This window comes from Ceratotherium simum, chromosome 23 (assembly GCF_057802395.1).
Source record: "Ceratotherium simum simum isolate JZ-2026a chromosome 23, ASM5780239v1, whole genome shotgun sequence".
Taxonomy (NCBI): Eukaryota; Metazoa; Chordata; class Mammalia; order Perissodactyla; family Rhinocerotidae; genus Ceratotherium; species Ceratotherium simum.
In genome coordinates, this window is record NC_141922.1 from 774,921 (window position 1) to 790,531 (window position 15,611).

Genomic DNA, 15,611 nt, shown 5'->3' on the forward strand with positions numbered 1-15,611 from the left:
TGCGGGCAGGAGCTACACCAGTGAGGGCTGGGAGCTCGGCTCCCACAGGGCTGGGGAGGGTCCCGGGGCCCAGGGTGTCATGTGCAGTCACCTCAGGGTGATCTTGTGCCATGACTCAGACAGAATGGTCTGTGGATGACCTTCAGGCCCAGGCAGAGCAAACCCTGGGTGGTCAGCCATGCAACAGGCTAAGGGTGCAGACGGCTCTGGGCCAGGCAGGGGACAGGAGAGAAGGCTCTCGTGGCCAGGGCAGCTCAAAAACCCTGTAATTGGCCCTGTCACAGGAGGGTGGGCAATCTGTGAGGGCAGCAGACAGTCCTCATCCCAGAGACACCTGCCTGTCCCTCTGTCCCCCCTCAGGACACCGCCAGATCAAGGCATCACGACCCTGGGAAGGTGCAGCCCCCCTAGCATCTGCTGCCCCAGGCTCTCCCATCTAGCCCAGAAAAGGTCTCCATGCCCAGGACAGGCCACACCCTCAGTCTCCGCTGCCTTCTCACCATCAGCAGCTTTTCCTCCCATTCCTTCTGTGACAGGGTTTCCTCAGTATATTCTGAAATGACCAGTCACCTAGTCAGCCTGGCAGGCAGGCCCATCCCAACAGGCAGGAGTGGACAACAGGCAGGAGTGGAGGGCTGGAGCACCCTCCCAGGTCCCGCCCAGGACCTCCCACCAGGCCCGCCCCATCCTCCAGAGCACAAAGGAAGCCCAGGGCTGTGCCCACATGCCAGGTGCTCCCAACTGACACTCAGCAGGAAGCGCCTTTCCAGCCCTGCTGTCCAGGCATGTTCCTGAACCACAGTGGAGGGCATTTCTTCCAACTTACAAAACTCTAGTCCCCACCGGCCAGCCCTGATGCCAACTGGCAAAAGTGGGGTCAGGGGTGGAGGGGCGGGGCCCACCTCCCAGGGCCTCACCATCTAGGTAGTCCAGCAGCAGGGGGATGGTTGTGGCCCACCGCTGATGCAGCAAAGGGTGGATGTCACGGTGCAGGACATTCAGGAGGCGCAGTGAGGCTGCCCCGCGGCCGTCCCCCAGGTAGGGGTTGGAACACACGGCCTGAGGAAGGCAGAGGTGGGAACTCCACTCGCCCGGAGTGGAGGCAAGAAGCCCCCCTGAGATGCAGCTCCCCAAAACCGCACCAGAGCGCCTGACCAGCCCCCACTGCAAGGCAGCGTCCTTTCTGCGGCTGTGGCAGCGCGAGCACTGGACCCAGGAACAGGCTGGAGGGGAGAGCCCACCCCTCTCCTGATGCCCCCAGAGTGCACTGGCTGCCAGACGGCCACCTGAGTAGAGGGAGGCGATGCGCCAGCAGCTGTGAAAGCCAAGGGCTGAGGTGCTGCTTACCAGAAGCCTCGTGGTTATGGCGTAGGGAGATGGAAGGGTCCCTGGAAAGAGACGGTGGAAATACTCAGAGGGCTGCCCACAGTCACCCTGCCTTCAGCCCTGGGCTGGGCTGGGGGCGGGGAGGGGAGCTAGGTCAGGGGTCAGGGGTTGGGGATGTGGTGGGGTCAGGATCTGGGTCAAGGGATGGGGTGGGTCGGCATCAGGGTCAGGGGTTAGAGATGGGGCGTGGTTGGGATCAGGGTCAGGGGTTAGGGGTGGGGCGTGGTTGGGATTAAGGTTAGGGGTTAGGGGTGGTCGGGATCAGGGTCGGGGTTGGGGATGGAGCTGGGTCAGGGTCGGCAATGGGGCCTCTCCACGTACCCTTGCTGTCATCGTACTGGATGAGGAGGGCATCAGCCCCAGCCTCCCGCCTCTTCTGGGCCAGGTGCACGAGGCTCTTACACAGCGGGGTCAGCGCCCCGGTGAAGCGCAAGGGGGTGAGGAACTCGAGCAGGTAGGGCCAGAGGACCTGAGGGCAAGCGCTGTGCTCTGTGTGGGCCCGGCAGCGCGCCCTGAGGGGCTCCCACCGTAGGCACTGCCAGGCTCGGGAAGTCTGGCCAGCGCTGCGAGGAGGTGGCCCCAAGAGTGCTCCACCACTGTCCCCGCGGGTCGGCAGTCACGGGGGGGCGTGGGCGGGGCGGGCCTGCACTCACGGCGCTCATCCTGTCCACGGTGGTGCTGACCAGGTAGAGCGTGCTGACGCTGACGGCCCGCACGCTGTCGGCCGTGGGGTCCTCGCTGCCGGGGCCTGGCCTCTGAGGCGGGGAAAAGGAAGGAGCACACGTGGGGCGAGCAGCCGCATCGCTCCCCATGCTCCAAGGTTCCCAGTGTCCACGGTCATGGGCTCTGGGCATGAGAACACAGCCTGCATGGAAGCAGGACAGACCCTGCCCGGCCTCCACCGAGGGGACACCTGTCACCTGCCACAGGCAGGAAACACACTCTACACTAAAATCGCCCCAGGAACAGGCTCACCTGGCTTAGTCTAGTCTCCAAAAAAAGGAAACCTTGAGCATTTCCTGTAGGCCACTGACTCTACAAGAAATAACTTCATCCTTGACTTTGGCCACGCTGACATCCGCAGAAATGAGAGGGCCTTTGTGGAAATGATAATCACCCAAGAAAACTGCCATTTTCTACAAGAACAGACTGCAGCCTCAGCAGCCTGCGTAGGCTTGCAGTTCCTCTGGAGACACCGGGTGTCCTCGCGGGTGACACAGGGTCCAAAGCCTGGCTCCCTGGGAAGGTCCCATACAAGGAAACGACTTCTGTTTTCTAAAGGCCCTGTCTGAGCCTTCCATTCATGCTTCGAAACACCAAAAAGCAAACGCTGACCAACAAAGAGAAACTGGCAAAACTGCAATGATTATACGAGACTTTTAACATCTCTCACTTAGAAATCAAAGGTCAAGTAGAAAAAATAGGGATATTTAGGCCTTGAATAACAATTTTTAAAGCATGCTCAGGGGCTGGCCCTGTAGCTCAAGCGGTTAAGTGCGCGCACTCCACTGCAGCAGCCCAGGGTTCGCCGGTTCGGATCCCGGGTGCGCACTGACACACTGCTTGTCGAGCCATGCTGTGGCGGCATCCCATATAAAGTAGAGGAGGATGGGCATGGATGTTAGCTCAGGGCCAAGCTTCCTCAGAAAAAAGAAGATTGGCATCAGATGTTAGCTCAGGGCTGATCTTCCTCACAAAAAAAAAAAAAAAGAAAGAAAGATATTATAGAAGCACTAGAATTAGAGAGAAATAAAAATGGAGAGAAAGAAAAATTTAAAGAAATAAAGGAGAGAAATTCCCCAGAAATAAAAGATAAAAAGAACTCATCTGAAAAGGGTTCACAGAGCTGGAGGTGAGGACAGTTCAAAGTGAGCCCAGAGCATCCTTCTGTGCCAGGAAGTAAGGAAAGGCTCCAGGAATGATGGAAACACACCACAAGGACACAGGAGGCAGCTCAACCAGGACTTCCACTGGCCAAAGTCAGAACAATTTGAACACCAAAACCAATGACAGAAATGGATTATAGACCATCACATAAAGTAGCAACCCGTGAGTCCAAACTGAGATATACATATGAACATAAGAATAGGAAAAGCTCTTTGTTACAACAGAGGGCCAAAAAACAAGTATAGAAAAATTAATGGAGTTAGAAAATCATCAAATGATGGTAAAACTAGTAGGTAGAAGTTTAATTAGCAAATTATCAAAGTTTATACATGTTGTAGTATGTGTTCGTACTTCCCTCCTTTTTAAGGCTAAATAATATTTCATTGTATGGATAGACTATACTTTGTTTATCTATGCATCCATCGATGGACACTTGGGTTGCTTCCACATTGTAGCTATTGTGAATAATGCTGCTATGAACAAAGGTGTACAAATATCTCTTCAAGATCCTGCTTTCAATTCTTTTGGGTATATACCCAGAAGTGAAATTGCTGGATCCTATGGTAATTCCCTGTTTAATTTTTTGAAGATTCACCATACTGTTTCCCATATCACCTGAAGTATTTTACGTTAGGGAACTTGGCTTTTGAGATATTCCCTAAGTGATAAGATTGTTTTGACTGCTTGAGGCACTCACTAAACACCTGCTTTCTTTTTGAGAGCCTGGAATTTTAGTGGCTATGGCTGGCAGAGAGTGCCTACCTCCAATAAAAACCTTGGACTCTGAATCTCAAACCGGCTTCCCTGGGCAGAAACCTTGCACTTGTGTTGCTGCATTTCACTGCGGCAGGAGGGAGAGTTTTCTTTGTGGCCCCTTCTGGGAGAGCACAGGAAATCTGCACGTGGATTGCATTCGTGAGTACAATCGCCTGAGTCCTGCAAGTCCTTCTAGTGAATTACCAAGCATGTAGGTGGTCTTAGGACCTTTGACCCAGAGATATACTACCAAAGCTTACTCAAGAAAAACAGATAACCTAAATAGTCCTTAGTCTATTAAAGAAGTCGAATTCATGGTTAAAAACTTTCCAACAAAGAAACCTCCAGGCCCACATGGCTCCATTGAGAAATTCTACCAAAGATGTAAGGAAAAATGATACCAATTCTTTACAAACTCTTCCAGAAATTAGAAGAGGAGGGAACATGCCCAAACTCACTTAATGAGGCACCAGCATTACCAGTGAAACACATTACATGGATATAGACCAATATCCCTCCTGCAGAGAGGTAAAATCTCTCAACAAAATATCAGCAAATCCAATCCAGCAATATATTAAAAGGATAATAAATCATGACCAAGTGAGGTTTATCTTGGTACTGAAAGGTTCATTCAACATTTAAAAAGCAATTATTTATATCCAAAAGAACTTAAAGCAGGATCTTTAATAATAAAAGACCGAATGTGTTCCCCTTAGATTGGGAATAAACCAAGGACGTCTACTCTCCCTATTTGTATTCAGCATTGTACTGGAGGTTCTAACCAATGCAATAAGGCAAGAAAAAGAAATAAAAGGCATTCAGACTGGAAAGGAAGAGTAGAACTGTCTATTAGAAGAAGACACGTTCTTTGTAGAAAATTCCAAAGAATCTGTAGAAACCAAGGCCACAGGCTACAAGGTCAACATATAAAAATCAATTGTATTTCTATACACTAGTAGAGATTAAATTAACAAAACTATACTATTACAACAGCACTGAAATATAAAATAGTTATAAATCTAACAAAATACGCACAGAATCTATATGCTGAAAATTATAAAATACTGATGAAATAAATCAAAGAAGACCTAAATAAATGTAGAGATATACCATTTTCATGGAATGGAAGATAATATTATGAAGATATCAATTTTTCCCAAATGGTCTACAGATTCAACACAATCCTGATCAAAATTCCAACAAGTTTATTTTTGTAGAAATCAACAAGATGATTCTAAAACTTATATGGACAAGTAAAGGAACTATAATAGCAAACACAATAGAAAAGAAGACTGAAGTTGGAGGACTCACACTAACCGACTTTGAACTTACTATAAAGCTGTAACAAGACAGTGTGTACTGACAAAAGGCCAGACACAGATTAGTGGAACAAAATAGAGTCCATAAAGGCACTTCATTTTTGACAAAGATGCAAAGACAATTCATCAATGTAGAAAGAAGAGTCTTCTCAACATATGGTGCTGGAACAATTGGACATCCGCATGCAAAATAATGAACCTCAACCCATACCTCACATTTAAACAAAAGTTAATTCAAAATGGATCACAGACCTAAATGTAAAAATCTAAAACTTCTAGAAGAAAACATAGGAGAAAATCTTTGTGACCTTGGATTATGCAAGGATTTAGTAGCTAGGACACCAAAAGCATAATCCATAAATAAAAAAACTAATAAGTTGGACTTCTAAAATATTAAAACTTCTGCTCTTTGAAAAACACTGTTAAGAAAATAAAAAGAGGGGCCGGCCCCATGGCGTAGCAGTTAAATGTGCGTGCTCTGCTGCTGGTGGCCCAGGTTCGGATCCCGGGCGTGCACTGATGCACTGCTTGTCAGGCCATGCTGTGGCAGCGCCCCACATAAAGTGGAGGAAGATCGGCACGGATGTCAGTTCAGGACCAATCTTCCTCAGCAAAAAGAGGAGGATTGGCATAGACGTTAGCTCACGGCTGATCTTCCTCACCAAAAAAAAAGAAAAAGAAAAAGACAAGCATGCAACAGACTCGTCAGAAAATATTTACAAACGATAAATCTGAGAAAGAACTTTTACCCAGAATATGTAAAGAACACTCAATACTCAATAATAAGAAAATAAACAATCCAATTTAAGAACAGGCAAAAGATATGAACAGACACTTAATCAAAGAAGATATATGATGGCAAATAAGCACATGAGAAGATAGTCAACATCAATAGTAATGAGTGAAACACAAATTAAACCCACAGTGACATACCACCCTGTTAGAATGGCTTAAGAAACGAACAAACAACGCTGACCAAAAAACCCCCAGTGCTCAGTAGGGTATCAAGCAACAGGAACTCTCATGTATACACTGCTGGTGGAACAGCCACGTTGGAAAATAGTTTGGAAGTTTCTTAAGAAGGTAAACATATACTTTCCATTTGTCCCAGCAATCCTACACCTGGGCATTTACCCACAGTGTGCAAACGTATGCCTCACAGAAACCTGTACCCAAATGGTCATGTTGGCTTTATTCATAATTGCCAAACCTGGAAACAATTTAAAGGTCCTTCTACTGGTGAGTGGATAAACAAACTGTGGTATATCCATACAGTGGAATACTACTCAGCAGTAAAAGCAAACAAATTATGATATATGTGACAACACAGATGACTTCAAACGCAAGATACACATGAAAGAAGTCACACTCAAAGGACACTGCACTGTATGATTCATTAGATGACGTTCTGGAAAAGGTAAACTGCAGGGACAGAAGGCAGATGAGAGTTGCCAGGGCCTCGGGGTGGAGGAGGGGCTGGCTACAAAGAGGCAAAGGGAATTTGGGGGCCTGGAATGTTCTGTGTCCTGATGTGCTGGTGGCTGCATGACTGTGTAAACTTGTCAAAAAGCACCTAACCGTACACTTAAAAGGGTACATTTTACTGTATACAAATTATACTTCAGTAACTCTGACTTTAAAAGAAAGTTGGGGGAAAAGCAAAAAGTACAGATGAAACAGCAAAATGATGATAAACAATAAATAATTCTAATCTGTAACTTACATTTCTCCAGAGACATTCTAGGGGAATCTAAGAACCAGCAAGGCTTTTTGGGTCCCCTTTTCTCTTTCCCAATGCCCTTGTATCTGACTGATTGTTTCAGAATCAGTCGGGGCTCACTGCACCTCTGCGTGCCTTCCCGACGTGACAGCCTTGCTCTGAGCCGGGGATGGAGCCCGTGCACTCGAAGGCGCACAGCAGGGCCTCTGCCACTACTGCTCGTCTCCTTTTGCAGCGAGTCAGGCCAACCACCCCAAGGCCAACTTGTCTCAGAGTGATAAGTCGTTTTTGTTTTTTTAAAAAACATTTTATCATGGATATTTTGAAACATACACAAAAGTAGAAAGACTGATACAACAAACTGCACACATCCATCGTGGCTGCCACCCGCAAGTAGTGCACCAAGCAAGAGGCTCCACACACACAGCTGCTGCTGTTTTCAAAATTACTCTGTTAGATTTCTTCCTATTCAAAATGTTGACAAGAAATTAACAGAATTCATAGTAGAATCTTCTTCATCAAAAGGAATTAAAATTAAAATTCCTACCACGGGAGTCTATTCGTTTTCTAACATTAAAAGAGATCTTCAAATCCCAAAATACTGGGGACTAATAGACTCAGCAGAAGTCTTGATTCTCTTCAGTTCGTGCCTAATGACCCTGAAGCTGCCGTGAAGGTGAAGAGGTTGAAATCGGCCAAACTGACCAGTGGGCCCAACCTCCCTGAGGCCTGCAGGAAAAGCGCTAAGCTGGGCTCCCTCGCCGAGGGCTGACAGTTGCTATTAGAGACAAAGGAACAGACGGCCACTCGCTCTTGCTGAACTCCAGTGTTTCAACATAAATGCAGAGGTCTCATCTAGGGGCACATGAGCGCCCTGTGAAGGGCCACCGCGGTTCTGAGCTGCCCTCGGCAGACAGGCCGGCTCTGTGGACTTCAAGAGACCAGGCCCAGAGCAGGAGGGCCCAAGAGCCACTGTACTCACTCACACGCTCGCAGCAGTGACGTTGAGACCGCCCAGTCATGTCTGTTTATTCTTACCAGTCTACCTTGCTCTCCCTCAAGAAGAAACTGGGATTTGCTTAGCAACTTTTTAAACAAAAAAGCCCCAAAGAGAGCCAAGTGTCTATTCTGCCTCTCCTTTCTGAGTCCTGGGAGCTAAGGAAGTGAGCCACCAGGGTGCAGAGGCCCTGACAGGGACTAGAGAAAGCTGCTTGGCACACAGACCCAGGCCCGGGCATTCACCCACCTTGCTGCCCTCCAGCTGGGGCCAGGCAGCTGCTGACGACCACAGCCCCCAAGAGGTGGGGAAATGCGGGCTCAGGAGGCCGATAGCTCCTGGACCCCAGAACAGGTAGGTGAGGCAGTGCCCCCTTACCTCAGTCTCGGGGGGCAGTGCACACTGCTGCACGATGTACTCAATCATTGCCTCGCCTCCAGGCTGCTCCAGGTAGCCATGGTGGGCCATGGCGCTGATCACCTGTACCACGGCCCGCTTCACCTGACCAGAACCAAGGGAGAGCAGGGAGGGGCCTCAGAGAGAGTTCCTGAACAGTGCTATCATGATCTGGTTGGAACACAGGAATCTTGCCCTTTCCTCTGCCTGCACCTGTGCCTGTAACTACACCTGCACCTATGCTTATAGCCGTGCCTGTACTTGTACCCATACCTGCTCCCACACCTGTGCTTGCACAGGTGCACTTGCATCACACCTACACCTGCACCCACACCCACCTCTGTACCACATCATACCTGCACCCAAAACTGTACCTGCACCCTCACCTGCACCTGTATCTGCACCTATACCCTCACCTGCACCTGACCCATGCCTGTGCCCACCCGCACCCTCTTCACAGCCCCTTGGCTACAGGCAGGCTTCTCGCCAACCTGTGGACGTGCTCACATCCTTAGGGGAAGGCCTCCTCCTCGTGTCCCCAGCATCCCCCTCCTCCCCTAGATGCTAGACTTGCTGCTTCTTTGGCTCCAAACACACCCATGCCCTTTGTCCAGTGCTCAGCCCCACCTTGGGCTGTAAGGCTGCTGATCCTCAGGGTCAGCACCTCTCACGTGCCATCATCCCTGACTCTGTTTCACCCTTCAAGGTGAGGTCCCTGAATCTGCAGTTGTCACCCATACCCTCCTGGGAGTTCTGAGCCTGCTTTCCAGCCCCACTTCAATAATTCCATCTGATGGCTCGAAGACACGGCCAGGTCACTGTGGCCGAAAACACACCCTCTTCCCCAGAGCTCGTGCCTCCTCCAGGAACTCCCGAGGGGCAGGAGACTGAGGTCAGCCATGTGGGTGACCAACCAGGTCTGCATGGCAGAGGCCCCAATCAAGACCCTGGACATAAGGCTGGGGCTTCTCTGGTTGGCTGCACTCCGCGTGCTGTCACATCGCTGCCAGAGGAGTCAAGGCTGCCCAGGACCCCACAGGGAGAGGACACCCGGGAGCTGGAGTCGGGACCCTCCGGGGCCCTGCCCCACGCGCCTTTCCCATGGCTGAGGTCAGTCTTCATCCTTTCCCCGTAACCAACTGTAACTGTGAGGGTGACGGCTCTCGTGAGCTCTGAGAGTCCTTCTAGAGAATTATCAAACCTGAGGGTGGTCTTGGGGATCATTGCCTAACTTCATACCTGGTTAATTGTACGAGGGTAAGATGTGGTGGGCCTGGACACACCACTCCACAGCGTGCCCACTCCTGCGCTCTCCCTCTGCTGTCTAGGTCTGGCTGAGAGGGCAGCTGCCTGGTCAATGGTGGCTTCAGATCCTGGCCAGGCCACACACCTTCTGACTGCTCACGGTGGAGCTCAGGCTGGCCCCACCGATTTACCTTGCTGTTGGTGTCCAGGAGAGGAAGTCGCATGGAGGAGAGAATAAAGGGCTTCTTAACTTCCATCTGAGCAGCTGCAAGAAACGAACAGATGGCTCAGTCCCCCACCGAGACTGAAGCTGGCTGGTGCATCCACCACCACAAGGTCCAAGGCCATGGCGCTAGGGGTCTGGCCCACCATGGCCCTCTACGAGGGGCAGAAGGACAAGAGCACATAGCAAAAGCCCACTCACTTCTCTCCAGGGGACAAATGACTTTTTTCCCAAATAACATTGTTTTACCCAATTAAAAAGTTAGAAGCTTGGTAGTTTAGGGCAGCAGGTAAAAGAGTGGGCTGAGTCAGGGAGACCCAGATTCAAGTGTGGGGGCTGCCTTTAGCAGTATCAGAATCACAGGCAGGCTTGTTACACTCTCCCCTCAGCTCTGCCCCGCAGGGCTGGGTGGGCTCGAGTGTCACTTTTCACACATTCCCAGGAGAGCTGATGCTGCTGGTCTGAGGACACCACTTTGAGAACCAGCAATATAACCCTTTGTTTCCTGATATTTAAATGGGGATAGGGCCAGCCCTGTGGCTTGGTGGTTGAGTGCGCGCGCTCCGCTGCTGGCGGCCAGGGTTCGGATCCCGGGCGCGCACCGACCACCGCTTGTCGGGCCATGCTGAGGCTGCGTCCCACATACAGCGGCTAGAAGGATGTGCAACTACGACGTACAACTATCCACTGGGGCTTTGGGGAAAAAAAATAAATAAATAAAATTTTAAAAATAAATAAATAAATAAATGGGGATAAAAAGTGACTATCAAGAAGTGGTCATGAGATTAATAAAAATAAAATCAAAGACAGAGCATGTACACCGTGCAGGTGCCCTTCGAGGCATACTGGATGTGAGAGTTCTTTTCTTCCAGAGAACAACTCTAGGGGAGAGGTATCGTCATGACCCCATCTCACACAGGGAAGCTGAGGCCCCAGGGCTTCGGAGCAGCAGATGCCAGAGCCACCCGCAGCGATTCAGGCCTGGAGCCCACGCCTCCGCATCCACGGCCCACCCAGTGAGCGGGAGGCAGCACCAGGCCCACCGCCAGCCGCGAGTGTTGGTGTGGGCTCCTGGTAATGGTAACACAAAATAACAGCAGGAGGCACACACCGTACAAGCTGAGAAAATACGGATTCTAGCCTAACCGTGAGACGAACTGCCGCTCTTGTAAGATACTGCGAAGCGTCTTCCCGAGCACAGAACTGGGGAGTATGGAAGACACAGAAAGGCGGTGAAGGAGCACACTGAGGCTCAGGCTTCTGTGAATCAGGGCGGCATGAAAAGGACTGAAAAGCAGCCACCAAGGTGGACGAGATAAATACACAACACAACCAGAGGACTCTTGTCCTCCATACACAGAGAACCCTGACCATCGATAAGAAAAAGAAGGACAAATCAATAGAAAAATGGGCGAAAGACTTGAAGAAGTCCTCGCTGCCAACAGATGTGCAATGCCGTGGACTCCATCACCCGCCAGTCAGGGAGGCCAAGGACAGCTGCCCTGCAGACAAAGGCGAGTCTGGAACAAAGGAGCCACGGCAATTCCATGCAGGGGAAGGCCCTGCGGTGGCGGCGAGCCCTCACCCACGCCCTGGGTGCCACACAGGAGGGCAGGCCCGGCTGAGGGTGCGGCGGGCAGGGCAATGGCGCTGTCTGGCCACCAACTAGGACTCGGCAACCAAAGGAAGCCAATGGCTGCTAATGCCGCCACCCGGAGGGTCACTGAAAACATCCCACTGGGCGAAGAAAGAAGACGGAAACAACGCAGCAGGATGATTTCATCTGCAAAACTTCAGAAACGGGCACAACCACTTTCTCTCCCTGAGGTCATGCGAAAAGCACAAGGGCGGTCGCCGGGAGAGTCTGAAGAGTGGCTGCTGCAGAGGCGCTTGCAGAGGGCAGCTCTGAACTTTTCAGCTCATATTTGTATTTCCCAATAAAAGGTTAGAAAGATTAAAGAATATAAACAAACAACCCGATAAAAAAATGGGCGCAAGCTGCAAGCAGGCCCCGCTCAGGAACGGACGTCAGACCAGGCTCGGGCTCCCACGCCTGAGAACGCGGAACACAGGCTGCCAAGGACTGACATCCATCCAGTTCCACGTCCCTGAGGTTCACAACAACAAACAAAGATGAAAAGTGCAAAGTGAAAAACTGTCATCCTGCTGCCGGGCACTGACGCTTGACGCGGGTGCCTCTCCCTGCAGCCTTTCACGCACTCCTCACGTTTGCTGAGGCCCTTACAACTGCTGAGGATGCAGCACAGAACAAGGCAGGCGGGGCCCTGCCCCAAGCAGCTCATGTCCATAACACAACCAGATAATAAATAAGCTCATCACAAACTGTAATAACGTCATGAAAGGAACCAATGAGAGGCTGAGAGATGACTGACAATGGGGTATCAAGTCTGGAAGGTTAGTTAGGGTCCAGGGGCTTTTCTGAACAAGGGACATTGAGGCTAAGAACCAAAGGAAGAGAAGGAGCTGGCCGCAGAGTGCACAGGTGGAGGTGCCTGATGTGACTGAGGAGAGAGGGGCCCACTGCGGTTGGAGCAAGGCTGGGGGACACTGGCAGGAAGAGGAGAGGCCGTGGTGAAGAGCAGGCACTCGGCTCTTGCTGCAGTGGATGACCCAGAATGATCAACACCAAGACATTCTAGTAAAATTATTGGACTCAATAGAAAAAGAAAAAACCTTTTGGACAACTGAAAACAAAAACAAAACAAACAAATTAAAAAAAAACACATAAGGCATATAAGAGGATAGAAAATTAGATTATTATCAGATTTCGACAGCAAGGATTTATGCCAGGAAGGGCAATCAGATAAATACAGGATGCCCAGTTAAATTTGAATTTCAGATAAACAACAAAGAATTTTTCAGTACAAGAACATCCCATGCAATATTTGGGGCATCCCATTTGTTTGTTTTTGTTACATCTGGCAACTCCATACTGGAAGAAAATGGAGTAACATGAGATACTCGAGGAAATTTGAACCAAGAATTTTACAGCCAACAAAACTGACCATTAAGTATAAAGCACAAATAAACTATTACCAACAAGCAAGAAATCAAGGAATATGTTCCCATGAGCCTTCCTGTGGAATCCACTAGAGAACGTGCTTCAGACAACCAGAGGAGCAGAGACATGGGCCTCAGGAGGGAGCCAAGCGTCCTACCAACGGTCACCTGTAGAGCGAGGACTAAATGAGAACTGAGAAGGGGAGGACAGCACGTGCTGGCCACCTGCTCAGACAAGGCCGACAGAGCACAGCTATTAAACAAGGGAGAGGGCCGGCTCCGTGGCTTAGTGGTTAAGTGTGCGCGCTCTGATGCTGGCGGCCCGGGTTCGGATCCCGGAAGCGCCCCGAGGCACCACTTCTCCGTCCAACGTAAGGCCGAGTCCCACGTACAGCAACTAGAAGGATGTGAACCTATGACATACAACTATCTACTGGGGCTTTGGGGGGAAAAAACTGAATAAATAAAATCTTTAAAAAAACAAAAAAAACAAAAAAAACAAGGGAGAACAGGGAAAGACATGCAAAATATTTTTCATGGTTTTAGTCATTTTATTGGTGGTGGCAGCATTAGTGTTACTCTAGTGTTATCTTGTGTGTGTAAGAGGAGATAAAACGAGTAAGTGTGGGATGATCTAATTCTATCAACCTTGAGAACCAGATCTCAGTGAGGAAGAACAAACACAGATGTAAGAGGAAAGAATACAAGTCAAAGCTGTGCAGTCTGTGTTGAACTAGAAACATCAGTATGAACTCACAAGGTATCCTTTTATCTATCCATCTATCTATCTATCCATCTTTCTTTCTGTCCCCCTATCCACCCATCCATCCATCCGTCTATCCATCTGCTGATAGATATTTCCTAGCTCTGTTTACTGAAAAGGCCCAGAAACGGTGACCACCTAGAAGTAACAAACACCCCTAGCAACAGATTGTCATCATGAAAGACAATTTCTCACTAAAGGAAACTAGGGCTTTTTGGAGAAATGGCTGATTCCAGGTCTGGGGCAAGAGATATATAAGATGAGCCTAGGGCATTGGCTGTCAAAGACTGCTGAAGTCATGTCAAAGGACTCAGAACTTGAAGAGGCTCCTACGAGCCAAGATGATACTTTGAGCTTCAACAATGGTAATAGTTGCAATGAATTGAAATCCATCAAATATGTTTAAATCCATGAGCCCTTATGATATTCTTTTTTGCACTTTTTTATTGTGAAATTTTTGTTGTACATTATTGTTTATCAGTCACCATATAAGTGTATCCCTCCATCCCTTGTGCCCACCCCCAACCCCCTAGCCCCTGGTAACCACCAAACAGTTCTGTGCATGTGTTGGTTTTTCTTGCACATGTGAGTGAAATCATACCCTGTTTGTCTTTCTCTTTCCGGCTTATTTCACTTAACATAATACTCTCCAGGTCCATCCATCTTGTTGCAAATGGGACGATTTTGTCTGTCTTTATGGCTGAGTAGTATTCCATGGTATATATATACCACATCTTCTTTATCCATTCATCATTAGAGGGATACCTCGGTTGCTTCTATGTCTTGGCTATAGTGAATAATGCTGCGATGAACATAGGGGTGCATAGGCCTCTTTGGATTGTTGATTTCAGGTTCGTTGGGTAGATACCCAGTAGTGGGATAGCTAGATCAGAGGTATTTCTATTTTTAATTTTTTGAAGAATCTCCATACTGTTTTCCACAGAGGCTGCACCAGTTTGCATTCCCACCAGCAGTGGATTAGGGTTCCCATTTCTCCACAGCCTCTCCAGCATTTGTTGCTTTTTGTCTTGATGATTGTAGCCATTCTAATGGGTCTAAGGTGATATCTTAGTGTGGTTTTGATTTGCACTTCCTTGATGACTAGTGATGATGAACGTCTTTTCATGTGCCTATTGGGCATCTGTATATCTTCTTTGGAGAAATGTCTTTTCATTTCCTCTACTCATTTTTTTGATTGGGTTGTTTGTTTTTTTGTTATTCAGTTGTGTGAGTTCTTTATATATTATGGAGATTAATCCCTTGTCAGATATTCAGTTTGCAAACATTTTTTCCCAGCTGGTGGGTTCCCTATTCATTTTGATCCTGGTTTCATTTGCCTTGTAGAAGCTCTTTAATCTGATGAAGTCCCACTTGTTTATTTTTTCTTTTGTTTTCCTCGTCTGAGTAGACATGGAATTCAAGAAGATCCCTTTATGGCTGATGGTGAGTAGTGTACTACCTACATTTTCCTCCAGGAGTTTTGTAGTTTCAGGTCTCACCTTCAGGTCTTTGATCCATTTTGAGTTAATTTTTGTGTATGGTGAAAGAAGGTGGTCTACTTTCATTCTTTTGCAAGTGGCTGTCCAGTTTTCCCAGCACCACTTATTGAAGGGACTTTCCTTTCTCCACTGTATGTCCTTAGCTCCTTTGTCAAAGATTAGCTGCCCATAGATACGAGGTTTTATTTCTGGACTTTCAATTCTGTTCCATTGATCTGTGTGTCTGTTTTTGTACCAGTACCACACTGTTTTAATTACTATCGCTTTGTAGTATGTTTTAAAGTCAGGGATTGTGATGCCTCCAGCCTTGTTCTTCTTTTTCAGGATTGCTTTAGCTGTTCAGGGTCTTTTCTTGCCCCATATGAATGTTAGTATTCTTTGTTCTATTTCTGTGAAGAA

General features: G+C 48.6%; 1 protein-coding gene across 5 annotated transcripts in view; it reads right to left on the bottom strand.

The window, feature by feature from the left end:
* Nucleotides 1–15,611, bottom strand: part of MROH1 (maestro heat like repeat family member 1) — a 93,085-nt gene that overhangs the window by 35,024 nt on the left and 42,450 nt on the right. For all 5 annotated transcript variants that reach the window (XM_087447246.1, XM_087447249.1, XM_087447248.1 and 2 more), the window contains exons 12-18: nt 9,898–9,971; nt 8,444–8,566; nt 2,040–2,141; nt 1,708–1,855; nt 1,348–1,388; nt 918–1,059; nt 501–553 (exon numbers count right to left, since the gene is read on the bottom strand). In XM_087447246.1, coding sequence (XP_087303372.1) covers nt 501–553; nt 918–1,059; nt 1,348–1,388; nt 1,708–1,855; nt 2,040–2,141; nt 8,444–8,566; nt 9,898–9,971 — 683 coding nt within the window. The remainder of the gene's footprint in view (nt 1–500; nt 554–917; nt 1,060–1,347; nt 1,389–1,707; nt 1,856–2,039; nt 2,142–8,443; nt 8,567–9,897; nt 9,972–15,611) is intronic.